General features: G+C 43.7%; 1 protein-coding gene across 2 annotated transcripts in view; it reads right to left on the bottom strand.

Annotated features, from left to right (window-relative positions):
- Positions 1-15,735, bottom strand: part of SENP7 (SUMO specific peptidase 7) — a 168,080-nt gene that overhangs the window by 151,041 nt on the left and 1,304 nt on the right. For both annotated transcript variants that reach the window (XM_077296735.1, XM_077296736.1), the window contains exons 2-4: positions 14,673-14,748; positions 8,688-8,795; positions 7,779-7,870 (exon numbers count right to left, since the gene is read on the bottom strand). In XM_077296735.1, coding sequence (XP_077152850.1) covers positions 7,779-7,870; positions 8,688-8,795; positions 14,673-14,735 — 263 coding nt within the window. In that variant the 5' untranslated portion in view covers positions 14,736-14,748. The remainder of the gene's footprint in view (positions 1-7,778; positions 7,871-8,687; positions 8,796-14,672; positions 14,749-15,735) is intronic.

Here is a 15,735-nt window from a genome sequence, read left to right as displayed (position 1 = left end):
TAGGTTATAAAGGCACACAAAGACACTAATGTAACGCCCAGCTCTGCCCCTATTTAACGCTATTTTTAGCTCATCTTCAAAAAACGGGGTGACAGGTTCCCTTTAAAGGGAACACAGACTGATTTATGGGCAGCATGTTATAGAGAAGAAGCTGAGCAGAACAGAACGACATACAGGTTTTATGGGAAAAGATTCAGTATAACATTTTATTAATTGAAATCCCTGGTGTTTTTACACATATGAGTGCAGTGGGTGCTCCTATGCAGTGACTGACAGCTATCTCCATAAGCACAATCACCCAATTGGACCACCCACTGAATTTATATGCAAAAAACACAAGGGAATTCAACGAGTAAAATGCAAATTTTACTGAAACTTTTCCAGTGAAAATGAATATTTAATCTGATCAGCTCCTCCTGCTCTATAATATCCTGCCTGAACATCAGATACCATTTTCAATGACAACTTGTGCTTCCCTGTAACAAGGTATTTCCCAAGACCAGAAGACTGTTGCACTGCCAACTGATGTAGCAGGTACAATGGAAAGACTAACTAGCTTTCTATATGCAGGCAGCATGTGAGATACAGAGGTGGCAGGCCTTTAGTTCACATGACTGGCAGCTCCTTCAGCTGATCCCGACATCTGTTTGTGTACACATCTACCAGAATAGGAATGTATAAGCGGCAGGAGGTTGTACAAACCAGGCAAACAAATGAATCAAGAAGTAGAAATGCCATCAATGCTGCACAAGGTAGCTTCTAGATTTTGGACTGCCGGACAAGCCTTTAGGCTATGTACACATTGTGTTTCTGGAGAATATACCCACCAGAATCCTTCTCAAAACACTGTTTAAAAGTATGGGCACATGATTTGATTAAGATGTGTACAAAATCGGCTACTTTTTCAAGAGGAAGACGCTTCAGGACATGTTGTCATCTTTTGATCTGAAGCATCTTTTTGGGTATGTTTTGAGGGTTCATTAAACCTGTATTGAGAAAACGTGAGTGGTTTCCAAGCGGAAAGTGCCAGATGGTTGGTCAAGTTGCTTCTTTTAATAGCTATGCATCTTTTGAAACCTGAACAACACAAAGAAAGCTAAAAAGAAATGGAATGTACGTACAAGTCGATTTTATATTGCAGTGCATATGTTCTTTCCTTTTAGCACGTTTTCAGGTGTATAAAGGAGCATACATGCCAGAATGATGCAAGAATGACGCTCCACGGGTTCGAAGAGAAAAGCGCTCAATGTCATGGGAATCACAGTGAATGTCAAAGCTGCTGGGATTATTTTTTAACCCCTTCATGACCCAGCCTATTTTGGCCTTAATGACCTTGCCGTTGTTTGCAATTCTGACCAGTGTCCCTTTATGAGGTAATAACTCAGGAACGCTTCAACGGATCCTAGCGATTCTGAGATTGTTTTTTCGTGACATATTGGGCTTCATGTTAGTGGTAAATTTAGGTCGATAATTTCTGAGTTTATTTGTGAAAAAAACGGAAATTTGGCGAAAATTTTGAAAATTTCGCAATTTTCACATTTTGAATTTTTATTCTGTTAAACCAGAGAGTTATGTGACACACAATAGTTAATAAATAACGTTTCCCACATGTCTACTTTACATCAGCACAATTTTGGAAACAATTTTTTTTTTGCTAGGAAGTTATAAGGGATAAAATTTGACCAGTGATTTCTCATTTTTACAACAAAATTTACAAAACCATTTTTTTTTAGGGACCACCTCACATTTGAAGTCATTTTGAGGGTTCTATATGGCTGAAAATACCCAAAAGTGACACCATTCTAAAAACTGCACCCCTCAAGGTGCTCAAAACCACATTCAAGAAGATTATTAACCCTTCAGGTGTTTCACAGCAGCAGAAGCAACATGGAAGTAAAAAATGAACATTTAACTTTTTAGTCACAAAAATGATCTTTTAGCAACAATTTTTTTATTTTCCCAAGGGTAAAAGGAGAAACTGGACCACGGACGTTGTTGTCCAATTAGTCCTGAGTACGCTGATACCTCATATGTGGGGGTAAACCACTGTTTGGGCGCACGGCAGGGCTCGGAAGGGAAGGAGCGCCATTTGACTTTTTGAATGAAAAATTGGCTCCAATCTTTAGCGGACACCATGTCGCGTTTGGAGAGCCCCCGTGTGCCTAAACATTGGAGCTCCCCCACAAGTGACCCCATTTTGGAAACTAGACCCCCCAAGGAACTTATCTAGAAGCATAGTGAGCACTTTAAACCCCCAGGTGCTTCACAAATTGATCCGTAAAAATGAAAAAGTACTTTTTTTTCACAAAAAAATTATTTTAGCCTCAATTTTTTCATTTTCACATGGGCAACAGGATAAAATGGATCCTAAATTTTGTTGGGCAATTTCTCCTGAGTACACCAATACCTCACATGTGGGGGTAAACCACTGTTTGGGCACATGGTAAGGCACGGAAGGGAAGGAGCGCCATTTGACTTTTTGAATGAAAAATTATCTCCATCGTTAGCGGACACCATGTCGCGTTTGGAAAGCCCCTGTGTGCCTAAACATTGGAGCTCCTCCACAAGTGACGCCATTTTGGAAACTAGACCCCCCAAGGAACTCATCTAGAGGCATAGTGAGCACTTTAAACCCCCAGGTGCTTCACAAATTGATCCGCAAAAATGAAAAAGTACTTTTTTTTCACACAACATTTCTTTTAGCCTCAATTCTTTCATTTTCACATGGGCAACAGGATAAAATGGATCCTAAAATTTGTTGGGCAAATTCTCCTGAGTATGCCGATACCTCATATGTGGGCGTAGACCACTGTTTGGGTGCACGGCAAGGCTCGGAAGGGGAGGCGTGCCATTTGACTTTTTGAATGGAAAATTAGCTCCAATCGTTAGCGGACACCATGTCGCGTTTGGAGAGCCCCTGTGTGCCTAAACATTGGCGCTCCCCTACAAGTGACCCCATTTTGGAAACTAGACCCCCCAAGGAACTTATCTAGATGCATAGTGAGCACTTATAACCCCCAGGTGCTTCACAGAAGTTTATAACGCAGAGCCGTGAAAATAAAAAAATAATTTTTCTTTCCTCAAAAATGATTTTTAGCCCAGAATTTTTTATTTTCCCAAGGATAATAGGAGAAATTGGACCCCAAATGTTGTTGTCCAGTTTGTCCTGAGTACGATGATACCCCATATGTGGGGGTAAACCACTGTTTGGGCGCACGGCATGGCTCGGAAGGGAAGGCACGCCATTTGGCTTTTTGAATGGAAAATTAGCTCCAATCATTAGCGGACACCATGTCGCGTTTGGAGAGCCCCCGTGTGCCTAAACATTGGAGCTCCCGCACAAGTGACCCCATTTTGGAAACTAGACCTCCCAAGGAACTAATCTAGATGTGTGGTGAGCACTTTGAACCCCCAAGTGCTTCACAGAAGTTTATAACGCAGAGCCATGAAAATAAAAAATAATTTTTCTTTTCTCAAAAATGATTTTTTAGCCCAGAATTTTTTATTTTTGCAAGAGTAACAGGAGAAATTGGACCCCAAAAGTTGTTGTCCAGTTTCTCCTGAGTACGCTGATACCCCATATGTGGGGGTAAACCACTGTTTGGGCACATGCCGGGGCTCGGAAAGGAAGTAGTGACGTTTTGGAATGCAGACTTTGATGGAATGGTCTGCGGGCATCATGTTACGTTTGCAGAGCCCCTGATATGCCTAAACAGTAGAAACCCCCCACAAGTGACCCCATTTTGGAAACTAGACCCCCTAAGGAACTTATCTAGATGTGTGGGGAGCACGTTCAACCCCCAAGTGCTTCACAGAAGTTTACAACGCAGAGCCGTGAAAAAAAAAAATCATTTTAATTTCCTCAAAAAAGATGTTTTAGCAAGCAATTTTTTATTTTCACAAGGGTAACAGGAGAATTTGGACCCCAACAGTTGTTGCCCAGTTTGTCCTGAGTACGCTGGTACCCCAAATGTGGGGGTAAACCACTGTTTGGGCGCACGTCGGGGCTTGGAAGGGCGGGAGCACCATTTGACTTTTTGAACGCAAGATTGGCTGGAATCAATGGTGGCGCCATGTTGCGTTTGGAGACCCCTGATGTGCCTAAACAGTGGAAACCCCTCAATTCTAACTTCAACACTAACCCCAACACACCCCTAATCCTAATCCCAACTGTAGCCATAACCCTAATCACAACCCTAACCCCAACACACCCCTAACCACAACCCTAACCGCAACACACCCGTAACCCTAATTCCAACCCTAACCCTAATCCTAACCCTAATCCCAACCCTAACCACAACTGTAACCCCAACACACCCCTAACCCTATCCGTAACCCTAACCACAAGCCTAATCTTAACCCTATTTCAAACCCTAGCCCTAATTCCAACCCTAACCCTAAGGCTATGTGCCCACGTTGCGGATTCGTGTGAGATTTTTCCGCACGATTTTTGAAAAATCTGCAGGTAAAAGGCACTGCGTTTTACCTGCGGATTTACAGCAGATTTCCAGTGTTTTTTTGTGCGGATTTCACCTGCGGATTCCTATTGAGGAACAGGTGTAAAACGCTGCGGAATCCGCACAAAGAATTGACATGCTGCGGAAAATACAATGCAGCGTTTCTGCACGGAATTTTCCGCACCATGGGCACAGCGGATTTGGTTCTCCATAGGTGTACATGGTACTGTAAACCTGATGGAAAACTGCTTCGAATTCGCAGTGGCCAATCCGCTGCGGATCCGCGGCCGATCCGCTGCGGATCCGCGGCCGATCCGCTGCGGATCCGCGGCCGATCCGCTGCGGATCCGCAGCCAAATCCGCACTGTGTGCACATGCCATAACCCTACCCCTAACCCTACCCGTAACCCTACCCCTACCCCTACCCCTAACCCTACCCCTAGTTCTAACCCTAGTTCTAACCCTAACCCTAGTGGAAAAAGATATTTTCTTTATTTTATTATTGTCCCTACCTATGGGGGTGATAAAGGGGGGGGGGGTTTATTTATTATTTTTTTATTTTGATCGCTGCGATAGAACCTACCACAGCGATCAAAATGTACTTGTAATGAATCTGCCGGCTGGCAGATTCGGCGGGCGCACTGCGCATGCGCCCGCCATTTTCCAAGATGGCGGCGCCCATGGAGAAGACGGCCGGACACCGGGAGGGACATCGAAGCTAGGTAAGTATGGGGGGGTGGGATCGGAACACGGGGGGGGGGGAGCGGACAAGAGGACCGGGGGAGCGGACAGGAGGGAGGGGGGGAGCGGACAGGAGGGAGGAGGGGAGCGGACAGGAGATCGGGGCAGAAAGGACGACTGGGGGGGTCGATCGGTGGGGTGGGGGGGGGCAGATCGGGGTCTCCAGCCATGGCAGATGCTATTGCAGCATCGGCCATGGCTGGATTTTAAAATTTCACCATTTTCATAGGTGAAATATTACAAATCGCTCTGATTGGCTGTTTCACTTTCAACAGCCAATCAGAGCGATCGTAGCCACCGGGGGGTGAAGCCCCCCCCCCCCCCCTGGGCTAAAGTACCACTCCCCCTGTCTCTGCAGATCGGGTGAAAATGGAGTTAACCCTTTCACCCGATCTGCAGGGATGCGATCTTTCCATGACGCCACATAGGCGTCATGGGTCGGATTGGCACGGGTTTTCATGACGCCTACGTGGCGTCAAAGGTCGGGAAGGGGTTAATAACAAACGGGTAAACCAGGGAAACGTGTATGTGTGGGGGGTCTTTATTCAAATAAATTTGTTTTCCTGTGTGGCTTTTTTTGGAGGGACCACAACAAAAATGTATGTGGGGTCCCCTCTATTATTAACGACCAGCTAACATCTGATATTAACCCCTTCACGACATGCACCATACTAGTACTGCGCATGTCATGTCTCCCCCTTTGATGTGGGCTCCGGCGCTGAGCCCACATCAAAGCCGCGACATGTCAGCTGTTTTGTACACCTGACATGTGCCCGCAATAGCGGTGGGTGGAATCGCGATCCACCCGCCACTAATAACTAGTTAAGTGCCGCTGTCAAACGCTGACAGCGGCATTTAACTAGCGCTTCCGGCTACCGTGACGGGGGTCAGCGATGTGTCAGCATGACAACCAGAGGTCCCCTTGAGACCTCTATGGTTGTTGATGCCGGATTGCTGTGAGCGCCACCCTGTGGTCGGTGCTCATAGCAATGCAGGAATTCAGCTACATAGAAGCGATGCTCAGATCGCTCCTATGTAGCAGAGCCTCCCATGGAGGCTATTGAAGCAAGGTAAAAGTAAAAAAAACATGTTTTAAAAAAAATATTTAAAAAAATGGAAAACATAAAAAAGTTTAAATCACCCCCTTCGTCCCATTCAAAATAAAATATATATATATATATATAAAAAAAAAATCTAACCTACACATATTTGGTATCGCCGCGTTCCGAATCACCCGTTCTATCAATAAAAATAAGGATTAACTTGATCGCTAAACGGCGTAGCGAGAAAAAAATTCAAGACGCCAGGATTACGTTTTTTTTGGTCGCTGCAACATTGCATTAAAATGCAATAACGGGCAAACAAAAGAATGTATCTGCACCAAAATGGTATCATTAAAAACGTCAGCTCAGAGAGCAAAAAATAAGCCCTCACCCAACCCCAGATCCCGAAAAATAGAAACGCTACGGGTATCAGAAAATTGCGCAATTTTTTTTTTAAGCAAAGTTTGGAAATTTTTTTCACCACTTAGATAAAAAATAAACTAGACATGTTTGGTGTCTATGAACTCGTAACGACCTGGAGAATCATAATGGCAGTTTTAGCATTAGTGAACCTACTAAAAAGCCAAACAAAAAACAAGTGTAGGATTACACTTTTTTTTTTTTTTACAATTTCACTGCACTTGGAATTCATTTTTTCCCCATTTTCTAGTACACGATATGTTATGGTGTCATTCAAAAGTACAACTCGTCCCGCAAAAATAAGCACTCACATGGCCATATTGACGGAAAAATAAAATAAAAATAAAAAAATAAAAAAGTTATGGCTCTGGGAAGGAAAAGAGCGAAAAACAAAAACGAAAAAGGGCTGTGGCGTGAAAGGGTTAATAAGCTGAGAAGGTCCATGGATATTGGCCCTTTCCCAGTATTAAAATAGGACCAGGTCATAGCTGGCTGTTTTCCCGTGGCTGGCTATTAAAAATAGGAGGGACCCCACGTCTTTATTTTTTACATTTATATATTAAGAAGTAAAGTAAACTACATATGCAAGGCATTGCTCCACTCCTCCTCTTGGACCCCTGCCGCCTGGTTCAAGTTTATGATTTATATTTTTTATTCTGTTATTTTAAGTAATTTCCCCATCCACATTTGTTTACAGGACAACTGTGCTGCTCTTATCTCCATTTTGCAACCCACTAAGCTCTTACTGCGACCATTTTACAGCACCAAAGTTCAGGTCCCAATTGACATATAGTATATGGGGTCAAGTTCAGGTTAAGTTCTGGTACCTGAACCAAACACTGAACTATAGTTCAGAAGAAACCCAAACTTCCAAGGGTCCACTCTTCCCTAAACATGACGTATAACGTAACACACTGAAGAAAACATTGCCAATGTACCATTTACTGTTCCTAAAGAGTATGGATAATAAGATTTTTGGGAGATTAGGGAGCATATATAAATGTGGTACAAGTCTGCATAACATTAAGACACAATCTTAAAGCAAAAAATACAAGCAGGCTGTTTGTTTTACATTTTGTATTTTTGGGAAAAAAAATAAATAATAAATAAAAATTACCTCTTAGACCTGCAAGAACCAGCGGAAGTAAAATACGTGTGGGTCCCCATATTCCGTGGCACATTATATGTTTCATAAGATGAGCTCGGTCTCTGAAAAATAAAAGTCGATATCATATTAAGATAGCAAAGGACAATTCCAAAACTGCTGTACAATTTCTATCCTGTATAATCCGTGTGTTGTCCCTTATTTGGGGTGTTGGAATAAAATATAACACTATATAAATATAGATATACCAATTTGATTATCCTCTATGTCTATGGCCATAAAGCAAAAAAACCTAGGAAACTCCAAAAGAAAAAAAAAAACTTTTACACAAGGCCAATGTAAAAACATTTAAACATATACATTTTTATTAAAGACTTTGTAAACTAAAAGGTAAAAGAATGAAAACACCAGGTGGGTACACCCAGATAAAGGTTAAAAATTAATGTGCACTCTTAGTATCAAAAATTTGGTAGAGCCCTCGTTTGTGTAGGTAATTATATAAACCTAATCCCAAACAATCAGGACAACAAGTAGGCAGAACAGTGTGTGTGTGTGTGTGTGTGTGTGTGTGTGTGTGTGTGTGTGTGTGTGTGTGTGTGTGTGTGTGTGTGTGTGTGTGTGTGTGTGTATAGTATATATATATATATATATATATATATATATATATATATATATATATATATATATATATATATATATATATATTCTTATGTCAGCAATACAAATACGGACGATGACTATATCTAGTCAGCTGTAATGATGCTCTAAAACGTTATTGTGGACTGCCAGACAATTTATGTCAATGGGCGGTCTACAAACAGCTATCCACCACGAAGCAAACCTGCCTATTTCTACAGATGAGAGATTCATTTTCTTCACCTCTGAAAAGAAGCACTATTAGTTGCAGACATGACGCTTTACCTTCCGGACAGTGACATTTCTAAACTCAGGTTTGCAGAGTCTAGTTAAAGGTGAACTCGCTTGGACTTCTTCACACCATTCATCAGCTTTTTTCTTTGGAATTTTAAACTGTGAAGAATCAAAAGAAAAATATATTAAAATAACTGAAAACAAACAAGAAGGGGAGATCACCTTAAATTGCGCTACAGAATAAAAACGTAAAGTGCAATGGCCTGAAAATACCGGATATCTACAGCAATAGAATATATATATAAGAATATCAGTGGCCAGCTCTCAGAGGAGCTAGCTGGATGATATAAGCATTACATAATTTATTACGCTAGACTATTAGCAATTAATGCAAGACACAAAGAAAGAGAAATTTAATTGCATGTCAATGGTCAGTACAGAAACAAGTACACTACATGCAAATAAACAAAAACATTGGTCATACCTAAAAAGTATACACTATATTCAAAATGTGAAAAATAACATAATAAACGAATTGATTAACTCATAAATGAATCAACCAGAGATACACGAGGGTCCCACTTTAGAGGATTAATTTTGAGGTAGTGTATTGTCATGGGTCTGTTTCGTACACTAATAATTGACCACCGATGCTATTGATAACGATATATTCACGCTGTTTGTGTATAAAATGTTAGCGCCGAATGTTCATAGAAGCGAAATTTCCAACTTATTGATTTGTTTTTACCTCTATCATTTAACTTTTAGATCCCACTCATTCCCTTCAGTAATAGTAGGTATTACACTCACCAATCTGATTATGTCAATTTAATGAGGAATTTAAAGGGAACATGTACCCCTTTTCTTTCTGCCCAAACCGTGGGTGGCAAGAATCAGAGCCTCCAGTGTTTCAAATAAGATAATCACTAGGAGTAGCACTGTAACAATGCTCTCCCACCTCTGGCAGTACTGGGAAAAGCTGTCTGGGGATGGACTATGTATAATACGAAAAAAGGAGTCATAGAGTTGTCTTTAAAGGTACAAAAATTTAACATATTTATTTAACACCCATACATATAGGAAATGTTAATAGTAAAACGTACATACAAAATCAAAACATGATAATATTGTGAATAGAGGAAACAGGTAAACAAAATCCACAGGTCGTACCTAAAATGTACGCCTTGAGAGTCCGGGTAAACACAATGCGTAAGTGGCAATACCAACTTACAGATCCCACCCACAATGCATGTGAAATAAGGGGTTAACAGTTAGTAAGAAACCGGACCTCACCCATGTTAGACGTGGTATGAACCTGTGGAACCGCCAGCCCCTACGCGCGTTTCGCGTAGGCTTCTTCGGGGGGCTGTCCAGCGTGTGTCACTGGGTGATTTTTATATCGGGTCACCGCACCTGATGTAAATCAAGAGACAATGTAGCGGCGCATGTCCGAGTGGCCACGGCGCCGGAACTAGCATCGCCGCCCGGACGTCCGGCTCTAGCGGTGAGACAGGGAGCCGTATCCACGGCAACCATGTCACACACGCCAGAACCAATGGGCGCCCGCGGCGACGCACCGTCACGCCGACGTCACAGACATGCGCACAAGCCCCGACGGAGGACTTAGGTGAAGAGAACGGATCTCAGTATGTATAACCAATTATATTAAGAGTATAGAGTGTAAAAGTGCTATAGTGCAGTGCAAAGTACGTGCGGACAACAGGATAAGTGGTACAGAATGTACATGTACGTACAGAATAAAAATCAGTGGCATAATAGGAGAACAAATATTATAAAAGACTTAATGAGGTGCAACATTATTATAACCATAAAGGCGACGTGTCAAAACTTGAGGTTCTCCAGTGAAAAAGTGAACAGCCATATTCAAATGTGCCTATTCCGCTCAGATCACCTATCTCGAGATGCGGTGGAAATCACTGCTGATAATATTCACATTAGGAACACTGAAAATAAAATACAGTACAAACAAAAATTATTAAAATATCAAAAGACACACAGAGACAATAAAATCTAAGTCCAGAGAAACCGGAACATCAAAATCTAGAGGAAGGAGGCAAAACTATTCTGCTCGTTGAGTCCATATGGGATCACTGTATTAAGAATAGTAATCCACCTGCATTCACGTTGGAATAACAGGCGTTTACTATCACCACCTCTAATACCAGTATGGATCCTATCGATACCCCACACTTTTAGCTCATTAGGGTTACACTTATGTTTTAACCAAAAGTGTCTCGGAATGGTTTTTAAATTTCCCACCTCGCTCTCATCCTTTGCAGCTATAATCTCTCTAACATGCTCACGTGTTCTCACACGTAACTCCCTAGATGTAAGCCCTATATATATAAGGTTACAAGTGCATTTTGCGTAGTAAATAACATACGTGCTTTTACAGGTAATGTATTCTTTGATCGTAAATTCTTGTGACCCATCCGAGGACGTGAAAGATTTGGCGCGCCGATGGTTTCTGCACGCCATGCAATCCATACACGGGAAGAATCCTGCCCGTGGTGAGTTGGTTCCAAAAAGAGTGGGGGGTTTTGCCACATAGTGGCTTTTCACTAATATGTCACGCAGATTTTGACTGCGTCTGGCCGTTACACGTGGATTGTATGTTAGGTGCTGACTCAGCAAAGGATCTGTTCGTAGAACAGACCAATGCTTAGATAAAATGGACCTGACTTCATCCCATTTTGAATTAAAGGTGGTGATGAACCTAGTACCCTCCTGTTGTGCATTCTTACCCACCTTCCTTTTCCCAGACACATGATGTAGTTGGTCCTGGGATAAAAGAGATGTCCTGTTTGTATGTTTGGCCCTTTTATACCCTTTTTTTATTGATCTCTTACTGTAACCACGTTCACTAAATCTCTCCCCAAGGTCCAACGCCTGACACTCAAAAGCCTCCTCGGAAGTACAGATTCTCCTCATCCGGAGAAATTGCCTAACAGGTACAGCTCTGATGGTTGATCCTATGTGTGCGGAGGACGCATGCAATACTGCATTCACTGAGGTTTCCTTTCTATGTACGTCCGTACACTTTTGAGTGTCAGGCGTTGGACCTTGGGGAGAGATTTAGTGAACGTGGTTACAGTAAGAGATCAATAAAAAAAGGGTATAAAAGGGCCAAACATACAAACAGGACATCTCTTTTATCCCAGGACCAACTACATCATGTGTCTGGGAAAAGGAAGGTGGGTAAGAATGCACAACAGGAGGGTACTAGGTTCATCACCACCTTTAATTCAAAATGGGATGAAGTCAGGTCCATTTTATCTAAGCATTGGTCTGTTCTACGAACAGATCCTTTGCTGAGTCAGCACCTAACATACAATCCACGTGTAACGGCCAGACGCAGTCAAAATCTGCGTGACATATTAGTGAAAAGCCACTATGTGGCAAAACCCCCCACTCTTTTTGGAACCAACTCACCACGGGCAGGATTCTTCCCGTGTATGGATTGCATGGCGTGCAGAAACCATCGGCGCGCCAAATCTTTCACGTCCTCGGATGGGTCACAAGAATTTACGATCAAAGAATACATTACCTGTAAAAGCACGTATGTTATTTACTACGCAAAATGCACTTGTAACCTTATATATATAGGGCTTACATCTAGGGAGTTACGTGTGAGAACACGTGAGCATGTTAGAGAGATTATAGCTGCAAAGGATGAGAGCGAGGTGGGAAATTTAAAAACCATTCCGAGACACTTTTGGTTAAAACATAAGTGTAACCCTAATGAGCTAAAAGTGTGGGGTATCGATAGGATCCATACTGGTATTAGAGGTGGTGATAGTAAACGCCTGTTATTCCAACGTGAATGCAGGTGGATTACTATTCTTAATACAGTGACCCCATATGGACTCAACGAGCAGAATAGTTTTGCCTCCTTCCTCTAGATTTTGATGTTCCGGTTTCTCTGGACTTAGATTTTATTGTCTCTGTGTGTCTTTTGATATTTTAATAATTTTTGTTTGTACTGTATTTTATTTTCAGTGTTCCTAATGTGAATATTATCAGCAGTGATTTCCACCGCATCTCGAGATAGGTGATCTGAGCGGAATAGGCACATTTGAATATGGCTGTTCACTTTTTCACTGGAGAACCTCAAGTTTTGACACGTCGCCTTTATGGTTATAATAATGTTGCACCTCATTAAGTCTTTTATAATATTTGTTCTCCTATTATGCCACTGATTTTTATTCTGTACGTACATGTACATTCTGTACCACTTATCCTGTTGTCCGCACGTACTTTGCACTGCACTATAGCACTTTTACACTCTATACTCTTAATATAATTGGTTATACATACTGAGATCCGTTCTCTTCACCTAAGTCCTCCGTCGGGGCTTGTGCGCATGTCTGTGACGTCGGCGTGACGGTGCGCCGCCGCGGGCGCCCATTGGTTCTGGCGTGTGTGACATGGTTGCCGTGGATACGGCTCCCTGTCTCACCGCTAGAGCCGGACGTCCGGGCGGCGATGCTAGTTCCGGCGCCGTGGCCACTCGGACATGCGCCGCTACATTGCCTCTTGATTTACATCAGGTGCGGTGACCCGATATAAAAATCACCCAGTGACACACGCTGGACAGCCCCCCGAAGAAGCCTACGCGAAACGCGCGTAGGGGCTGGCGGTTCCACAGGTTCACACCACGTCTAACATGGGTGAGGTCCGGTTTCTTACTAACTGTTAACCCCTTATTTCACATGCATTGTGGGTGGGATCTGTAAGTTGGTATTGCCACTTACGCATTGTGTTTACCCGGACTCTCAAGGCGTACATTTTAGGTACGACCTGTGGATTTTGTTTACCTGTTTCCTCTATTCACAATATTATCATGTTTTGATTTTGTATGTACGTTTTACTATTAACATTTCCTATATGTATGGGTGTTAAATAAATATGTTAAATTTTTGTACCTTTAAAGACAACTCTATGACTCCTTTTTTCGTATTATACATATTGCTGGGGAGTTTTTGTTGTATCCAGTTTTGGATTCATATGTGGCTGAGTTCTAATTTTGCAACTGGGGATGGACTAGTCTAGTCTCTGGCCAAAATGTTCAAGCAGAATTTTTCTGAAGCTCTGCACATTTCAGAGAAAAATATACCTGGCTGCAATCATGCCAGGCGCTGATTCTTGCTGCTCACGGTTTGGGCAGCATGAATCAAGGCAGGATCCCTTTAAAAGGTTTGTAGCAAGTTTGGAAGTTATAGCTATCTTTAAAGAGGTTATCTGAAACTTTACTTATCAATCCCTATGGGGCTAAAAATGTACAGGCATGTAATTGCTAACTTCCTGCCTGCTATCAATCTTTTTCAGTGTAAAGATGTCACAGATGGCTCCTGCCTGCGATCCCGCTGCTTCATTTGACCTTACGTCAAGAAAGCAACTGTTCTAACCTACTCTGACGATGGAATGTCATGCTGATTGACAGCTAGCTCCCTGCAGTTTGGCAGCAGGGAGACGCCTGTCAATCAGCATGACATCACCAGTGACGTCCCATCAACAGAGATGAGAATAAGAGAAAGCAACTGCTCTATCAACGTCACCGGAAGCTGCAGAATCGCCTACAGGAGCGGTCCATCACAGCTCTGAGCTGGCAGAGATCAGCACCAGACAGAACAGGCAGGTAGCTAGCAACTAGAGAGAAAAATAACCAACGTGATCACCCCTTTCAAAGAAGGGATAACTACTAGTGATGAGCAAACGTGCTGTGATAAAGTCTTATCCGACCATGCTCGGGTGCTAACCGAGTGTCGCGCTGAGATACATCACCATCTCTCCAGCCAATCAGTGAGCTCGATCCGCGAGCCCAGTAATGTCAGCAATGAAGCCAAGCAACAAACAGCAGCGTAGCGGCGGAGACTCAGCACTGGACCCCGGGATGGTGAGTAAGGCTCAATTTTTGGTTGCTTTTTTTCCCAATGAACTACACATAGACAAAGTTGTCTGAATGAGGACCACCTCTGTGATAACAGACCACCCTAATGTCTGACCCATACTTACCACATTATTTCTCCCGACCGCTGAGGACAGTGGTGCCGGCTCCCTCTTCTGTTTATCCATCATGATTACTCGGCTGCTGCAATAAGAACAGGGGAAAATGTCACTTGTCACCAGCACAATATCACACACTGAAGGCGAGGGCGGCAGCACTAAGGGTCAGACGCTGAAGGCGAGGGCGGCAGCACTAAGGGTCAGACGCTGAAGGTGAGGGCGGCAGCACTAAGGGTCAGGCGCTGAAGGCGAGGGCGGCAGCAATAGGGTCAGACACTGAAGGCGAGGGCGGCAGCACTAGGGTCAGACACTGAAGGCGAGGGCGGCAGCACTAAGGGTCAGACACTGAAGGCGAGGGCGGCAGCACTAAGGGTCAGACACTGAAGGCGAGGGCGGCAGCACTAAGGGTCAGACACTGAAGGCGAGGGCGGCAGCACTAAGGGTCAGACACTGAAGGCGAGGGCGGCAGCACTAAGGGTCAGACACTGAAGGCGAGGGCGGCAGCACTAAGGGTCAGACACTGAAGGCGAGGGCGGCAGCACTAAGGGTCAGGCGCTGAAGGCGAGGGCGGCAGCACTAAGGGTCAGGCGCTGAAGGCGAGGGCGGCAGCACTAGGGTCAGACACTGAAGGCGAGGGCGGCAGCACTAAGGGTCAGACACTGAAGGCTAGGGCGGCAGCACTAAGGGTCAGACACTGAAGGCGAGGGCGGCAGCACTAAGGGTCAGACACGCTGCAGCGTCGCTGTGTGGTCGCTGGAGAGCTGTCACACAGACAGCTCTCCAGCGACCAACGATGCCGAAGTCCCCGGGTAACCAGGGTAAACATCGGGTTACTAAGCGCAGGGCCGCGCTTTGTAACCCGATGTTTACCCTGGTTACCAGTGTAAATGTAAAAAAAAAAAAAAAACACTACATACTTACATTCCGATGTCTGTCGCGTCCCCCGGCGTTCTGCTTCCCTGCACTGTAAGCGCCGGCCGTAAAGCAGAGTGGTGACGTCACCGCTGTGCCCTGCTTTACGGCCAGCCGGCGCTGACACAGTTCAGGGAAGCAGAACGCCAGGGGACGCGAC

The sequence above is a fragment of the Ranitomeya variabilis genome, chromosome 3, assembly GCF_051348905.1.
Source record: "Ranitomeya variabilis isolate aRanVar5 chromosome 3, aRanVar5.hap1, whole genome shotgun sequence".
Lineage (NCBI taxonomy): Eukaryota > Metazoa > Chordata > Amphibia > Anura > Dendrobatidae > Ranitomeya > Ranitomeya variabilis.
Note: the sequence above shows the minus strand (reverse complement) of the source record. Positions and strands in the feature narration are given on the sequence as shown.